We start from the raw sequence: 18,205 nt of genomic DNA on the forward strand, positions 1-18,205 counted from the left end.
TTTGGTGATGAGTGATACGGCTGCGTGACAAGATAATGTGTTTTGTGTATCCCTGAATGAGGCTTTTTGGGGTTCTGCATGGAGAAGATTGATTATTATGCAAGACACGGCTGTTAATTTGGTTTCAAGGAACTACTCTTGGTGCACTGTGGGGTGAGGGTTCTATATACTTCTGATATTAGCGTTCGATAAGGCACTATATCTATTATGTTGGGTCTCAGAGCTGGATCTCCACGATAGTGGTAGGTCCTGGTTGGGGGTTGTGGGGTTAGGGGTCATGACAGCAAGAGCAATGTTGGATCTGCAGAGCACATTTTTGTTGATTTACTGCTTATCCGAAGTGGGAGGGATTGAGATAGTTTGAAGGTAACATGCTTCCTATGCTGGGGAGTGTTCTTATTACAGTGCGTATGAGTGCTAAGGTTAAGGGGGACCTCATGGTGGGTGCTGAGGGACACGGGGTGATACTCGCATTTGCGGGTGGGGACACCAAGACACATGGCTGAACATATAAGAATTTTTACGTGGAATGTCAAGGGGCTACACAATTACACTAAATGTTATAGAGTACACTCTTTTCTTAGGCAACAAAAAGTGCAGATAGCCTGCTTACAGGAAATGCATTTGGTCGACGGGGAGTCCCAGAAATTGTGGAAGAAATTACGGGGACAAATTTTCTCTGCATCATACTCGTCATACACGAGGGGGGGCTATCTGGGTCACACCTACAGTGAAGCAGATGTGGAAGGGCGTTATCGCCATCTTCAGGGCTCATTGGATGGGGAGCCTCTTACAATCCTGAACACGTATGCGGGGAAACGCCCTTCAAAATGCAGGCTGAGCCAAGCGTGCTGTTACCATGCAAGCGTAACAATGCTTGCCTAAACCAAGCATCTGCCTTAACCACACATATGCCTTAACCATGTATATGCGTGGTTAAGGCAGTCAGCTGTCTAGAAGTGGAAGAGGTGTGGCGCAGCGGCCAGGGCGACTGACGCTGGACGCTGGGGATCTGGGCAATAGCTTGCTTAATCTGCCCGACGGCCCCCAGCGCCTTGACACCTTCGGGTAATTGTTCGCGCTTTACAAATACTGGAAATTTAGAAGTGCGAATAAGTGGGGAGAGGAACAGGAATGATCAGGAGAGGAAGCTCCGGGACACAGCCTGGTAAGTGGGGCTGGGACCAGGTCTGGGGGGGTAGATTTTATGGGTAGAGGTTGGTTTTAAGGCTCAGGGTGGGGGAGTTGAGGTAGTTTTTTGGCAGGGGGTAGGGTTTTAGGGCTAATGGAAGGGGGGTCGGGGTAGTTTTAAGGGCTGGGGTTGGGTATTTCAGAGTCAGGGTGGGGGGAAGGGGCAATTTTCAGGGGTGGGGGTCAGTCATAGGGCTCAGGGCGGGGGTCTGGGGTCGTGGAAGTTTTTTGGTAGGGGGCAGGGTTTTAGGCCCCAAAGTGGGGGCAGAGTAAGTGGCAGTTTTCAGGGCTGAGAGTCAGTTTTAGGGCTCAGGGCAGGTGGCTGGGGTAGTCTTTAGAGCAGGCCGAGTGTTAGGGTCAGGGGGAGGAGTTGGGATAGTTTTAAAGGCTGGGGCGGGGTGGATTGCAGGGCTGGGGTATTGGGTGTTAGGGCGAAGCGCAGGAGGCTGGGGTGTGCAATTTACCATGCATATACCTTTAGCAATCATGCCTTTACAACAAAATATGTTGTAAGGTCATGCGTAGTAAAGGCATGCGTGGTAAAAACGCGGTCGTACTTTAGGCTGTGTGGTTTAGGCATACGTGGTTGTATTGGGCGCTTGGTCCCCCATTATTTTGGTAGGTAATTTTAATTGTGGTATTCATGGGGAGAGGGATCAGCACCCATCTAGGCGGGGGAATAAGCCCCTAATGGTGGGTTCCCTCGCCATGGTCATGCACAATCTGGTGCTCTTGGATGGTCGGGGGGCACTGCACCCAGAGGGACATGAGTACACTTGCCACTCTAAAACGCACTTATAGTCACCTGGATCACTTTCTGCTGGGAGGTCTAGAACACTCTCAATAGGGTGGCTCCTCTCTGATCATGCTCCTGTACTTCTTAGCGTGCGTTGGTGTGTAGCTTGGGGCGGGGTTTGATCTTGGTGCATGCCTCTTGACCTCTTCACTGACACAGCCTGTCAGGAGGTATTGCCTACCTCTTTCACTGATTTTCTGGAGGTGAATTGGGATACTATGAATACTAAGGCCGTCAAGTGTGAGGCGCTGAAAGCAGTTATCAGAGGGAAATGCATGGGGACTGTCTGTGGAGTTAGCAGACAGCTGAAGATGGAGCTTAAGGAGTTGGAAAGATGCTTTGCTGCCATCCAAAAAACGGAGACGCACTCAGCTGATGCGCATGAGAATACTTGAGACTATAGAGAGATTTGTAGGAGTTGTGAGGTGCTTGACAAGATGACTCTTAAGACATATCGTCGGCGATTGCACAGGAAGGGAGATGCATCGGGAAAGTTATTGGCCTGGATTCTCCGGTGGGAGGTGGAACCTTCTCCTACATTACACCTCAGGAATGCTGCTGGTGTGGTGGTCACCAACCGGCAGGACATCCTGTCTGCCTTGGTTGATCACTTCCGAACAGTGTATCTGGCTGGTTCGGTAGTCCCAGAGGGGGCGTTGAATGACTTTTACAGAGAGTGGGGCTACCTCAGTTGGGGCCCGATCATGTACAGGAACTGGAGGAGGACATATCCTTGGAGGAAATGGGCGATGCAATAAGCGCTCTCAAGAAGTCCAAAGCTCCGGGTGGGGATGGCTTTTCTGTTAAGTTTTTCAATCATACTCTGCAGTGCTTAGGGAGAAGTTATAGGAGATCCTTCTCGAGGCACGGGAGAGAGGAGTACTGCTGGAGTTTATGCAGCAGGGAATTGTCTGTCTTATGCTTAAGCCTGGGGGGGACTTGGCAGATCCCTCTTCATATAGGCCACTCACTATGCTCAACTCAGATATCAAGATATTTTGCAAGATCCTGGCAACTAGATTGCGTGGTGTTATGTGTGACTTGGTCCATGAAGACCATTGCAGCTTTATGCGCGCAGTATGACTCTTCATTTACGTCAACTTGCTCATGTCTTACATGAGATCTCGGGAGCTGTGAAGGACATGGCGCTGCTATCTCTGGACCTGGAAGAGGACTTTGATACTGTTAAATGGTGTTATCTGATGGCAGCTCTGAAGGGTATATGTTTCAGACCCAAATTCTGTGTTTGGGTACGGCTCTTGTATACTGACTCCTCCATTCGTGTTCGGGTGGGCGGTGAGCTTCTGAGGCCTGGGTGGTTGGACGGGGGATTTGACAGGGGTGCCTCCTATTAGTTGCAGAGCGCTCAGCAAACTCTCTTATTACTCCTCCCCCCAGCATGTATGATAGGTCCAACCCACAGAAGATTGCCTCTGTACCACCCAGGGGCCTGGGAGACAGAAGGCATGGACCATCTTCAGATGAAATGCTCCTCAAATGAGGAAACAAATTATCTGAGCCCTGGAGGAGCGCAAAGTAAAAGAAAGCAAGTATGTGCACCAAGCCACTGTGCTCATCAGCGGAAAATCCATCAAGCGAGAATCAACCCTAACTGTAGCCATGCTGTCTGTAACTGAGACTAGTGAGGGAAAAGCAGAGAAAGCTGGCTACAACAAGTGCATCAAACCAAACAGTGTGCCTTTAGTAGAAATAGCCCTAGCAGTATCACAAAAGGTGGTGATAGGGCCAGAACCAGGTGGCAACTCATCAGCGAACTGCTAGTCATAAGATGCATGGCTGCGTGATAGTCCCAATCAACATGAGCAATTACCATAGGCCAACACTTTGGGGTCAGATCCAGCCCTGCCAAATAAGCAGGATGTAGGGAGAGACTAAAGTGTCTGAATGGATAGAAATAAGAGGGTGGTGATTCCCTGGTAGAAGCAAAAGGAGGAAAAAATACACAAATCACAAAGGAGGGACAGAAAAACCAATAAACCGTCACAAAGGGAGCAAACAGGCAACAGCAAGGGAAAGATAAAGGAGTAAGGAGTCTCTAGCAATGGATTAAAAGGACCTGAGGTGGATTTAATACTACCAGCCTTGGTATTTGTCACACCAATGTTTAATTGCACCAGCCGTGGGATTCTGATCTTAACTTTGGTCACCATCACTCTTTCTGTTACAAATCAAGCAATGGGTAGCAGAGATTTGGGGTGATTTGCTAGGGTCATGGGAGCACACATCTAACCTGACTTAACTTGTTAGTGGCCATCTTTCATCACATCAACATGAATCTAAAAGCTATTTATAACTAATTGCAGAATTTCCTTTAAACAAGTGCCTCTCTTTTGTTCCAATTAAGAGAACTGACTTCCTTATTGTCTGGCTGCATGTAGTCACAGCAGGTTTTGCTGGAAATTCACTTGAAGCAGTATTTTGGGAATGTTGAATATAAAACCAATGAAAGCAACACTAATCTTCTTCCTTCCACATTCTCTTCCCTCCTGGGGACAATACGTCCAGAGATGTAGTCTATCCAAGGTGGAAATATGAATCTCTACACCCTACAACTTAACAGTAACAATACAACTTGCAGATAAAGATGGCAGGTGTGTAATTTGTGATTCATTTATTATCAATCAGAAGGTCCCTGATGTGCTAGAACATTACCAGAAAATCAGCCAAGATCCTATACCTGGGAACTCTTAAAGGAAATGAAAAGGCTCAACACTTTTTTCACTGTCAATGTATATTTGTCTGGCAGGATTACATCTATTTTATCATATTTGCTTAATATATATATATATGTGTATATATATATATATATATTTATAACCTATTACCACCCTTGGGTGGGTGTTTTTCATATGTTCAAGACCTAGGAAACTCTAAGGCTAATTGGAATCTTTGCATGTGTAGATTTAAAATGTACAGCAACAGTATATATCAAACTGTTATTTTGGAAGCTCATGTTTCATTATGCTTTTATGCTTTCTCCTTGTGCAACCTATTTAGTTATGGTCATAAGTACTTTAAGTATGTAAACCAGGTGGGATTAAAATTGAAAACCTATATAATTTTGTATTCAGCTATCTGTTCTCAAATTTCAGAGGTTTTTGAGATAGTCACTGCAAAGTGACCCAATAAAGCTTGAGTGTCCCCATAGAAACCAAAAATCTTCAAATGGTTAAATAGGGGATTTTTGCATCTTATGTGAGATATACTTTTACCACATCTTTAAGATTAAATGCCCAACTATTTTAAACAAATTAATGTTACTCTAGTTATGATAAAAAGACTGCTGATGCTCATAAGTGAACAACAGGGTCAGACTGAGACAATAAAAGGTCCAGGAACCAAAATAAAAGTGGCCCCCATTAGAGAATCAGGTGGCTAAAAAAGTTGCCCGCATTTACAAATCAGGGCAGTTTTAAACTTATAAAGACAAGCCATATAGGTGTTCTGAAATTATGGGAGACTGCATGTATTTGTGCTTGCTGCAAGCAATGTTTGTGGTATTATCAGGAAAATCAACAGTAACAAGCAATGGCAATGCCAATTGTCTGGCTTTAGTCAAATGTTATCTGGTAATGTGAAGCATTACAGGTAGATAGCATACGAATGGATATGTATTTGTGTGGAAAACATCATAAACTAGCTAGTTATCTAAGACACGTTTACAGCATTGCAGAAGCATGAGTGTGCCCCTGAAAGTCCAACCTTAGTCAGCTGCATAAATAAAGAAAATCATCACATCTGTTTGGTGGGCAAGCACTTTTTGTGGAAGCACACAACTTCTGCCCAATCAAAGCATTGACTCCCGTCTCCCAACATGTGGGCAGAGCCAAAGCCTGCCTCTAGTGATGCATAACTGTCTGGCAACATCAGCGCTGTCAAGCGGGGCCATAAAAAACGTCCCTCAAACAGCCCAAAAAAATAACATACACTGATCCGTCACACCAGCCCTTGGAGCAATGCTTGATTGCCCTATAGGCAAGTCGGACCCCAGTGAACGATTGTCAGAGCGATATCACATCAAGGAGATGGTACGACTTTTTACCAGGAAGGCATGGAGAACTTCTCCGGTACAGACTAACCCGGGGCACAACATTGGATTTGAAAGTTTTGCTTATACTTTCCTCCCTTTGTCTCACCTAATTGGATACAGATTTCAAAAAGATTATCACCAAAGCCAGACCTTCTGAAAATAGGATGCATTTGGAAGCACAATAAATAAGAGTAAAAGACCAAGAAAGACATCCTTGGGAAGAATATGGGCAGGATGTTCTTGGAAATATATTTCAGGTGTAGGCACTTCTTTCATGCCACACTTATGCTATTTGAAGTACGCTCTGGGGCACCAAGTTCAAATGATTTGAGACTAGTTAATTGAAAATATCCCAAAGAGCTCAGCTGCTACCTCATCACCCTCTGCTCCAGTCCTGATTCTGTTTTCTACATTTTTCCACAACATTTTGTATTTCATTGCAAAACTCAGGCCTCTGACAGCCCTCACATTCCTACTCCACCTCTCAGCTTTTCACTGTTTGCAGTGCTCCTGCCTATTAGGCCACATGGGATTATGGCTGTCTTGCCTTGGGACATGTAGAGTTTAGCCTCATATGGAAAAACTCAAGTTAAAAAAAGACTGTATGGCTCAAAAGAATCTGGCGTATTTTCTCAAAACAAAAACTCATCTTCTTTATTAAGAATAAATATGCTGTTTAAGGAGGTGGCTTAGTTTACCTCTGTTTGGGATCAACCCATAGCTAATGGAAATACAGCACTCGTTAGGTACCTTTTAGCCGTCACCCATATTAAGGATTTGTTTTGCAGTGTTTTGCTTGTACAAAGGATAATGAAAGCCTTTGCATGTGTGTACCCTGGCCCCTGGTAGAGCACTAGAGTGCTGAGCTATGCCCTCTTAACCCTGAATGTGCCAAAGAAGGATCTGGACTCAGGAGGTGGTTCTGAGAATGTCTGTGGGGATGGGTGAGAGATGGGGATGTAAATAAAGAAGACAGCTCTTGTACTTGATTTGATTTGGGTTTAAAAGGCCCAAACAATTACTCAGAGGCATCTCAGTGCTATGGAGCAAGGAACGAAATGAATAAAGTTAGAGTTTAGTAAAGAGCCATGTTTTCAAAAGTTTGCGTAAACTCAAAAGAGAGGGAGAAGATTTTATCTCAAAGGGAAGGCAATTCTAGTTTTGAGTTGTGCAGAGCATAAAGCTTCTGCCTCCCCAGGAGGAGAGCTTTTGAGGTGGCATGGCCAGATTTCTAGCTGAGCAAGAATTAAGAGTCCTGTTACGGACGTACCATCTGAGTTTGTCTCTTAAGAAGGCAGGACCTTTTCCCTGAAGCACCTTATATGTAATACAAGGAAAGAAATATGGGGGGACTAATTCGGTTGAGGAACAACAGGGGCTGGAATTCAAAATACAGCAAGCACAACCAAGAGTGCCCCTGAGACCATAAATAGAAAAATATTCACTTCGAGTCTAGACACTGTACATTGCCGACACTTAAGTTCCACTACAGAACATCATTGCATCAAGAAAAACATTTTTTACAACTGTGAGTCTGGGTATACATAAACTTATTATCATCACCACTAAGATTTTATCCAAAAAGTTATTTTTAATTCAACTATTCATAACCAATGTCACTTTTGTAATTTCTTTTTAAGAAAATATCATTTTCGTTATTACAAAAATTAAAACGCCACAAGAAACATTATTAGTTCATAATTGATACATAAATAGTGAAATGTACACAAATTCTTGACATCTTTTTGGTCCTAAAGTTTAGAGAAACCAGATATGTATCATACATCGGGAAAATCATACAACATTGTTTCCTCGATTGAATTTTGATTTTAACGGTCCAAAAAGTGGGAGGTAAGAGATAGCATTGGAATAGATTGTGAAAAGTTATACCGCAATTAATTCAGTACACTTTGATATTACATAAAAGTCTCCAACACTTATATCCTGTTGCTGCTCTTGACCTCGTGCGTTAAGAAAGAAGAGGGTTGTGGAAAGTTGAGAAGGTGTGATTAAACCGAAAAGTAAGCCGACGCGTTTCGACCTTCAAGTGTGAGGACCACAATAATTTTCTAGGAAGGTCTTCCTCAGGGCCTAGGAAACTCTAAGGCTAATTGGAATCTTTGCATGTGTAGATTTAAAATGTACAGCAACAGTATATATCAAACTGTTATTTTGGAAGCTCATGTTTCATTATGCTTTTATGCTTTCTCCTTGTGCAACCTATTTAGTTATGGTCATAAGTACTTTAAGTATGTAAACCAGGTGGGATTAAAATTGAAAACCTATATAATTTTGTATTCAGCTATCTGTTCTCAAATTTCAGAGGTTTTTGAGATATTCACTGCAAAGTGACCCAATAAAGCTTGGGTGTCCCCATAGAAACCAAAAACCTTCAAATGGTTAAATAGGGGATTTCTGCATCTTATGTGAGATATACTTTTACCACATCTTTAAGATTAAATGCCCAACTATTTTTAACAAATTAATGTTACTCTGGTTATGATAAAAAGACTGCTGATGCTCATAAGTGAACAACAGGGTCAGACTGAGACAATAAAAGGTCCAGGAACCAAAATAAAAGTGGCCCCCATTAGAGAATCAGGTGGCTAAAAAAGTTGCCCGCATTTACAAATCAGGGCAGTTTTAAACTTATAAAGACAAGCCATATAGGTGTTCTGAAATTATGGGAGACTGCATGTATTTGTGCTTGCTGCAAGCAATGTTTGTGGTATTATCAGGAAAATCAACAGTAACAAGCAATGGCAATGCCAATTGTCTGGCTTTAGTCAAATGTTATCTGGTAATGTGAAGCATTACAGGTAGATAGCATACGAATGGATATGTATTTGTGTGGAAAACATCATAAACTAGCTAGTTATCTAAGACACGTTTACAGCATTGCAGAAGCATGAGTGTGCCCCTGAAAGTCCAACCTTAGTCAGCTGCATAAATAAAGAAAATCATCACATCTGTTTGGTGGGCAAGCACTTTTTGTGGAAGCACACAACTTCTGCCCAATCAAAGCATTGACTCCCGTCTCCCAACATGTGGACAGAGCCAAAGCCTGCCTCTAGTGATGCATAACTGTCTGGCAACATCAGCGCTGTCAAGCGGGGCCATAAAAAACGTCCCTCAAACAGCCCAAAAAAATAACATACACTGATCCGTCACACCAGCCCTTGGAGCAATGCTTGATTGCCCTATAGGCAAGTCGGACCCCAGTGAACGATTGTCAGAGCGATATCACATCAAGGAGATGGTACGACTTTTTACCAGGAAGGCATGGAGAACTTCTCCGGTACAGACTAACCCGGGGCACAACATTGGATTTGAAAGTTTTGCTTATACTTTCCTTTCTTTGTCTCACCTAATTGGATACAGATTTCAAAAAGATTATCACCAAAGCCAGACCTTCTGAAAATAGGATGCATTTGGAAGCAGAATAAATAAGAGTAAAAGACCAAGAAAGACATCCTTGGGAAGAATATGGGCAGGATGTTCTTGGAAATATATTTCAGGTGTAGGCACTTCTTTCATGCCACACTTATGCTATTTGAAGTACGCTCTGGGGCACCAAGTTCAAATGATTTGAGACTAGTTCATTGAAAATATCCCAAAGAGCTCAGCTGCTACCTCATCACCCTCTGCTCCAGTCCTGATTCTGTTTTCTACATTTTTCCACAACATTTTGTATTTCATTGCAAAACTCAGGCCTCTGACAGCCCTCACATTCCTACTCCACCTCTCAGCTTTTCACTGTTTGCAGTGCTCCTGCCTATTAGGCCACATGGGATTATGGCTGTCTTGCCTTGGGACATGTAGAGTTTAGCCTCATATGGAAAAACTCAAGTTAAAAAAAGACTGTATGGCTCAAAAGAATCTGGCGTATTTTCTCAAAACAAAAACTCATCTTCTTTATTAAGAATAAATATGCTGTTTAAGGAGGTGGCTTAGTTTACCTCTGTTTGGGATCAACCCATAGCTAATGGAAATACAGCACTCGTTAGGTACCTTTTAGCCGTCACCCATCTTAAGGATTTGTTTTGCAGTGTTTTGCTTGTACAAAGGATAATGAAAGCCTTTGCATGTGTGTATCCTGGCCCCTGGTAGAGCACTAGAGTGCTGAGCTATGCCCTCTTAACCCTGAATGTGCCACAGAAGGATCTGGACTCAGGAGGTGGTTCTGAGAATGTCTGAAGGGATGGGTGAGAGATGGGGATGTAAATAAAGAAGACAGCTCTTGTAATTGATTTGATTTGGGTTTAAAAGGCCCAAACAATTACTCAGAGGCATCTCAGTGCTATGGAGCAAGGAACGAAATGAATAAAGTTAGAGTTTAGTAAAGAGCCATGTTTTCAAAAGTTTGCGTAAACTCAAAAGAGAGGGAGAAGATTTTATCTCAAAGGGAAGGCAATTCTAGTTTTGAGTTGTGCAGAGCATAAAGCTTCTGCCTCCCCAGGAGGAGAGTTTTTGGGGTGGCATGGCCAGATTTCTAGCTGAGCAAGAATTAAGAGTCCTGTCACGGACGTACCATCTGAGTTTGTCTCTTAAGAAGGCAGGACCTTGTCCCTGAAGCACCTTATATGTAATACAAGGAAAGAAATATGGGGGGACTAATTCGGTTGAGGAACAACAGGGGCTGGAATTCAAAATACAGCAAGCACAACCAAGAGTGCCCCTGAGACCATAAATAGAAAAATATTCACTTCGAGTCTAGACACTGTACATTGCCGACACTTAAGTTCCACTACAGAACATCATTGCATCAAGAAAAACATTTTTTACAACTGTGAGTCTGGGTATACATAAACTTATTACCATCACCACTAAGATTTTATCCAAAAAGGTATTTTTAATTCAACTATTCATAACCAATGTCACTTTTGTAATTTCTTTTTAAGAAAATATCATTTTCGTTATTACAAAAATTAAAACGCCACAAGAAACATTATTAGTTCATAATTGATACATAAATAGTGAAATGTACACAAATTCTTGACATCTTTTTGGTCCTAAAGTTTAGAGAAACCAGATATGTATCATACATCGGGAAAATCATACAACATTGTTTCCTCGATTGAATTTTGATTTTAACGGTCCAAAAAGTGGGAGGTAAGAGATAGCATTGGAATAGATTGTGAAAAGTTATACCGCAATTAATTCAGTACACTTTGATATTACATAAAAGTCTCCAACACTTATATCCTGTTGCTGCTCTTGACCTCGTGCGTTAAGAAAGAAGAGGGTTGTGGAAAGTTGAGAAGGTGTGATTAAACCGAAAAGTAAGCCGACGCGTTTCGACCTTCAAGTGTGAGGACCACAATAATTTTCTCGGAAGGTCTTCCTCAGGGCTGTACTACTTTGTGTAGGACACTGAAAAGATGACATCGTCGGAGGACGTGATTGAGGGCATTTGGCGAATGCCTACCTTTGAAGAAAAAAATTAGAATTACAGGCAGCGGTTGCCGCCTTCATTGAGAATAAAGTGGTTTCTTCTAAAAGCGACCTGCAAATTCCATCTTTTCAGTGTCCTACACAAAGTAGTACAGCCCTAAGAAAGACCTTCCTAGAAAATTATTGTGGTCCTCACACTTGAAGGTCGAAACGCGTCGGCTTACTTTTCGGTTTAATCACACCTTCTCAACTTTCCACAACCTACATATATTAAAACGAGTTGGACTTACTGAGGAGCCCTGGGGAACTCTGCACGGTAAGGAAAATTGTTTAGCTGTGAAATCGGTTATAGACACTGCCTGGCTGCGTTCTGTAAGAAAGGATCTAAAAAGTTCCCAAACTGCCCCTTCTATACCCAGATCCTCCAGCCGGTTCAACAAAAGGTCCTGATTGACCATGTCAAAGGCCACGGTAAGGTGAAGAAGAATGAGGACAGCATTGCCTCCACCATCCATCACCCAGTAGCTGATTGCTATCTAGGAAGGCCGATAGTTGACAGTTAATTTCTTTCTCCAGTATTTTAGCTGGAAAGGGAAGCCTGGAGATCGGTCTGTAGCTATTGGAATCAAGTGCATTCATATTGGTTTTCTTAAGCAACGGGAGAATTGATGCAGCTTTCCAGTCTTTTGGAAAGAAACTGGTCCAAAGTGCGTTGTTAAAAATGGACGTCAATTGGGCAGCTACCAGATGAGGTATGAGCTGTACAATTTTAGGAGGGCAGGGGTCGTGAGGTGAGCCAGATTTGGTAGAGAGAACCAGCTGTCTAACCTGATCTACTGAGGTGCCGATTCCGATCCGGGTCGGAAAGCATTCCGACCGAGCCGGATCCGGAGTGTTTTCCGACCGAGCCGGAGTCCTGCAGTCCGACCGAACGAGTACGATGCGGCTGCATGCTACCGGACTGGGTTCGGTTGGACTCCCATAGAACTCAATGGGAGCTGGTCGTACGAAGCGTACATGGGCTCCCATTGACTGAATGGGTACGTCTCGTACAGTGGGTACGCGTCGGTACCATCCGCACCGTACATGCCTGTGTTGGGGGGACCCTTGGGTCTCTCCCTGTGTCCGAGTCGTAGGGCTGCGGGTGACAGGGGATCTGACGCGGACCCCCAAAGGCAACCACCCGGACGTTTTGCGAGCCGGACACTCCGGCTCACACCGGCTGTCCGACGCGTACATCGTACTGGCTCGGTCGTGAATCGCATCCATTGCACGCCGTGGATAGCTTACGACCGAGACGTACGGAGCGGTTCGGACCTGGAAACGACTCAGTCAGTGAATTACACGTAGCTCGCATCGTACTTGCTCGCTCGTACAGCTGTACGAGTCAGAAAACACGCGTACGGCTCGCAGTTTTTCCGGCCGGATCACGTTCGGTGCCCCTCCGACCCAGATCGGAATTGGCCCCTGAGAGAAGATTAAATTACGCAAAGGAAACCTTGTTGCTATCCCTAAGACAAATGTCCTTCCTAATAAGAGATATTGCTATATTCGAAGTTAATTTATTATAGATATCCGCAACTTTATTTAGAAAGAATGAAGCTAGAGAATCACAGAATTCCTGATTAGTGTTATCCATAGTCTTAATAACCAGAGAGGAAAGTTTGGAAATGGCTTGAAAAAGGGCTTTGGAGGTAGAACAGGATTTTTCAATGAAATTAATAAAGTACTGTGATTTTTCCTTCATTTTAAGCTTTTTATAATCTGCTAGCAGAGATTTATATTTTTCCTTTTCATTATTACTGTAGTTTCCCCTCCTACTACGTTCTTGTTTGAGACAGGCTTTCTTAGCAGCCCAAAGTGTTTCCCAGAACCACAGAGATGTAGGTGTATTTCTCCTTGATATAATCTGTTTGTCTGGAGCCAGCCTGTTGACAGCTCCAGTCAGCCATGAAGAATAATTTGATACCATCTTTTCGGGGTCTTCTGACAAGGCTGGTTGAGGATTAAGCTGTAATGAATTAAGTTCCTTCCCATTAATCTGGTCCCATGTAAGGAAATTAATTAGCTTCTTAGGAGCTTTTTCCTGGACTGTACTATGACACAGAAGGATATCCCAAGTGACTGCGCTGTGATCAGACCAAGTTACTGGCAATATTGCTAAATTCACAAGATAGCTACAGTTGGAAAATATCCCATCTACTTCATTCCCAAGCGGAGTGAGACCATGTGGATGTTACCGGCAAGTGTTCTTTTAAGCACAGTGCCTGTTAAATGAGAAGACTGTGATCCTTGCTTTGAATGCTGCTTGGATACATTGACCTTTGAGAGTCTTTTTCATTCTATATGACTCTGGGTATAAGTACAGTTGTTCTTGGTTTAATTTACAAAGATGGGTTCTGGTCTTTATGAATAAACTTTTGTATACAACGTGTGATGGAATATAATTCATATATAAAATTAAATAAAATCTTTGCACTCAAATAAATGTACTCACATCCATTTCTTGTTTGGATTCCATGAGCCTCTCGTGATCGATACAGTCCACCAGATACACAATACCATTGATGGCAGGGAGGTAGTTTTTCCACACTCTGCGGGCTTAAAAAACACAGTAATGTGTCAAACAGGGCAACTATAATTTAGCATTTAGCTTCAGTGAGTCTAGCCTACAAAAGCATTTATGTCATCACACAAATTTAGGATCACATACTGCAATGAGGAATATCCAGCAAGATGATTCAGAAGTGAGGAACTGTACTCCACTTATCTCCTACAACACATGTTGACATCACAGCATTCCACACAATCTCAACACCAAATAACATCACACAATAGGTTGTATGTTAAAATAATGAGGTCAGTTATATTGACCTACACATATGTCTATGCCACTGTATTGACTACCAACATATCGTCAACCCAAGTGTACATAGGGGAGTACAAATTTACTATTCTTAACTCCTTCTTCTTCGTTCCTTGACAATATGTTGGTAGAGGGTTCTGTGGGGGTCGATGTATGTGCAGGTCAATATAAAAACTCATCAAAGATATTACTGCTGAGTGATGTGAGATGCTGATGCTGTGAGCTTGCACTGAGCGGTCGGAGAAGGTCGGAATGGGTTGAAGGAGAACAGTGGAGGGTTCCAGAGGCCCCTGGCAGTGGGTCAGCCTAGTTCGCCACAGCCGCCTGAACTCTGCAACATTGTGTTACCCCCCATTCCACTTCAACACTAATGCTGCCCACCTGCAGTGAATGGGAGGAGGTCAGAGCAGGCTGGTGCGGGCTGGCGGAGGCTGCCAGAAAGCAGCAAGCACAGGGTCACCTGGTTCACGACAGCCAATAGTTAGCAATATTGTGCGGCCACCACTCCGACCTGGGTCTGACTTGTGGCTCAGAATAACAAGCTGTGGACTGGCGGTTACTGGCTGTACTATGCTGCATGTGATTGGCAGCAACAGATTTCCAGAATGTCTCCCACTGAACTGTTGGTCTTTTTACTGGCAGAGAAGCTGGGTGACGGAGAGGACTTCCTGTACTATCACGTTTTTGGACAAACCTGACAATCCGTCACCCAAGAGGATGTGCTGAAGAGAGCTTTAGCAGGAAGGCGCAGCTTGTACTGACTGATGAGTTGGCGCTGCAGTGATTCCAGGCACTGCAACAAACCCGGCTTCAGTTTGCTTCCTGATCAGCTGGCCGAGGAGTCGAGGGGTAGACGGGGTAATTGTTGTTGGAGACGGTGGAGCTTTGCAGGTCTTTGGTGGAACTCACGGTCTAAAGTCATTGCAGGCTAGTGTAGTTCCAGGCGGTGCCATTTTTGGCCCCTGGCCCTAAAACTCTCTTAGGACATATAGATAACTGGATGGTGCACTTTTGTGGCTGCACAGTGTGAATCCGAATTTTGACTCTTGATTTATAACAACAAGTTATGAATCACAGAAGACGGTGTCATTACGTGATGGGGGCACCTGATAAGGTTTTCAGGTCTAGAGATTTTAGGTTTCCTTTTCACCTTCAAATAGTATTTCCCTCTCCCCTTGTATATCTCCAACTTTAATTTCAACCTCATCTTTGTAAGAAGAGAAAGGGGGTTAGAAGATTAGGTCTAGTAGTTTGAAAAGGATTGAGGTGGAAGCCCATCTTGCCCACCAGCACCAGTAGGGCTCAGCAAGGTTGGTAAGGCCCTTGAGGCTGACCCTTCATACTAAAGAGCTTCAAAATCATACAATCACTTATCAATCCCCTTCTCAGGAGGCGCTAGAACTTAATGTAGCTACTCACGTGGTACATGCTCCTAGAACAATTTCTACCCCCAAAAGGAGAACTATTCCAGATTTCTTTTCCTCACTTGAAAGCAGGAATCTGAAGAAAACCGGGGTTGCATCTACTGATTATGATTTAGCAGGAAAAACTGTAACAGTTCACAACTTCAAATCCTCGTGCCCATCTAGGAAAGGTTTGGGGGAACATAATTGATTGCTGTTTCCTTAGTTAAAATGGTGTTCTCCAAAAAATCAGGTTTGTGACCCATTCCAAACTTGATAGTCCATTGGAACTGAAGAATCAAGTAGTCAGTCAGTCAAATACTTCTTTAATTGAAGAGGCTTGGTGATTTCAGAGTTTAATGCCATATTTCCCCAGTTTTTTTAGCTCTTTCCCAAATCTAATATGAACTCATTTTTGAATCATCAGGTCATCCTGAATATATTTTACAGTGTATATGAAGTTAGACTTATTTCTCCACAAGATGTTGATTTAGTTGAGTTCAAATCTAATGTTAAAGAGGGGCAGGATTTTCAAGTGACCATTGTGCATCTGAGTCAATTTCTTCTCCAGTCCTGAAAGACAGTATGTTTTTTAATAAAATGGGTATAAGTGTTCTCCCCACTTTTGGAAATGAAGTATTTGGATTGACTTCAACAATCCACATACCTTCCAGACTCTCCAGAAGTTGATCTCAGTACACAATGCCTAGGAATTTAAAGTATTTAGCTGAAAACCTCACAATTATTAAGTTATTAATAAGAATGGTCACAGATAAGTGAGTGAGAAAATGAAGAATGTAGATGAGTCAATGAGGCCCAGTAGTAGTGGATTGAGGCAGGCAGCTAAGATGCGTGTGAAGAGCTTTATGTCTGTATTCAGGAGAGAAATTGGCCTGTATGAAGAGCATTGCGTTTTGTCCTTTAGGGGCTTAGGAATTACTACAATTGCTGCCCTAAGCATAGTGGGAGGGAGCGTCGTGGTATCTCCAATAGCGTTGAACAGCCTGGTGAGAAGGGACGCCAGGGTTTGACAGAACGCCTTGTTGGCGAGATATGCTAGAGATCACTTCTTCGAGTTGAATTGGTCGATCTAGTTCGGCTGCCTGTTTCTTTGTCAGGGTGGGCACTGCCTCATAAATCCTGCGCTGTGCAAAGCGTCTGGTAGTAATCGCAAAAGGTTTTTACTATATGTGCGTCGTCAATAATATTCGTTTTAAATGATATTTTTGGGGGATATTTTTGTACTTACCATTATAAAGATAGGAAATCGATATTTTTGTAAACAATATTTTTTACACAATATTTATGTTACACAATATTGTTCATTCCGATAAAATGTCAGTGATCCCTCTGTTCTACGAACGGGTAAACCCTTAACAGTTAATCTTTGACACACATGAGCATAAACTGACTGGGCAATAGCTTGTTCCCTATAGTAGCCAAAGTTGTTTGTCACCTGCCGGGTTCTTCAAGACATTAGTAAAACATGTAATATCTGCAGCAACCATCTAGCAGCGATCTCCAACTAAATATCCTTTTCCTCAGTGACTGCAAAATTCGTGAGAGAAAATTAAGAAAATTAGATTGCTTGGTGACAAAACTGCCTGCAAATCTCACCAAAGGGGTAATAAGTGCATAAGCAAAGCTATTAAGCTTTGCTTATGCACTTATTACCCCTTTGGTGAGATTTGCAGGCAGTTTTGTCACCAAGCAATCTAATATTCCCACATATTCAAAACAGGGGAGGAGGTGTGGCGCCGCGGCCAGGGCGACTGACTCTGGAATCTGGGGATCATGGTTCGATCCCCAGCGCCGGCGGCAGATTAGCCCAGCACCATGTGACTCTGGGCAATAGCTTGCTTAATCTTCCCGACGGCCCCCTGCGCCTAGAGACCCTTACAGGTGATTGTTTGCGCTTTACAAATGTGGATTATATTATATTATAAACAGCAGGCAACATACTACTCTCCTTTGCTGAATGTAAACATATTGGGCATCTATCAATGATTTAGGCTTGCATGGCTACAGAATGGATTTGTGGATTTGACATGGCTGGATGCCAAGCGACAGATTGCCACGTCTTGGAAAATTGCACTGGTCCCATCTCCTGAGGCTTGAAGACAGCTGAAATGGACAGTGGCGGAGGGCGTTACCCTCAATTCCTTAAAAAGACAATTGAGGGGAAGAGTGGGGATTATAGTATAGGATGCAATGAATGTTATTCTAAAGGCCAAAACAGAGGAGAGCGCTCTGTAACGTTTTCAGTAGTAAAATTATAAGAAGTTGTTGTATGCCATTTGATATTGTATGCAATGTTTTTCTCCTCCTCACTTATGTCGATTAAAAGTGGGATGTCCTAGGCCTTGTTCGTATGTTAGGCTCAGACATGATATTAGCTACTCTAGGCCACGGTTGTTATCAAAATGTACCAGTAAAATATGGCAGTCTACTATAAGACGTTATATAAAATTACTTTTAATTGTATTTACTGCTGATTCGTCCCT

General features: G+C 43.1%; 1 protein-coding gene across 7 annotated transcripts in view; it reads right to left on the reverse strand.

The window, feature by feature from the left end:
* SAR1B (secretion associated Ras related GTPase 1B) overlaps positions 1–18,205 on the reverse strand; it is a 368,801-nt gene that overhangs the window by 39,865 nt on the left and 310,731 nt on the right. For all 7 annotated transcript variants that reach the window (XM_085617978.1, XM_085617982.1, XM_085617979.1 and 4 more), the window contains one exon: positions 13,930–14,033. In XM_085617978.1, the coding sequence (XP_085474104.1) occupies positions 13,930–14,033 (104 nt within the window). The remainder of the gene's footprint in view (positions 1–13,929; positions 14,034–18,205) is intronic.

This window comes from Triturus cristatus, chromosome 7, assembly GCF_964204655.1.
Source record: "Triturus cristatus chromosome 7, aTriCri1.1, whole genome shotgun sequence".
Classification (NCBI taxonomy): Eukaryota; Metazoa; Chordata; class Amphibia; order Caudata; family Salamandridae; genus Triturus; species Triturus cristatus.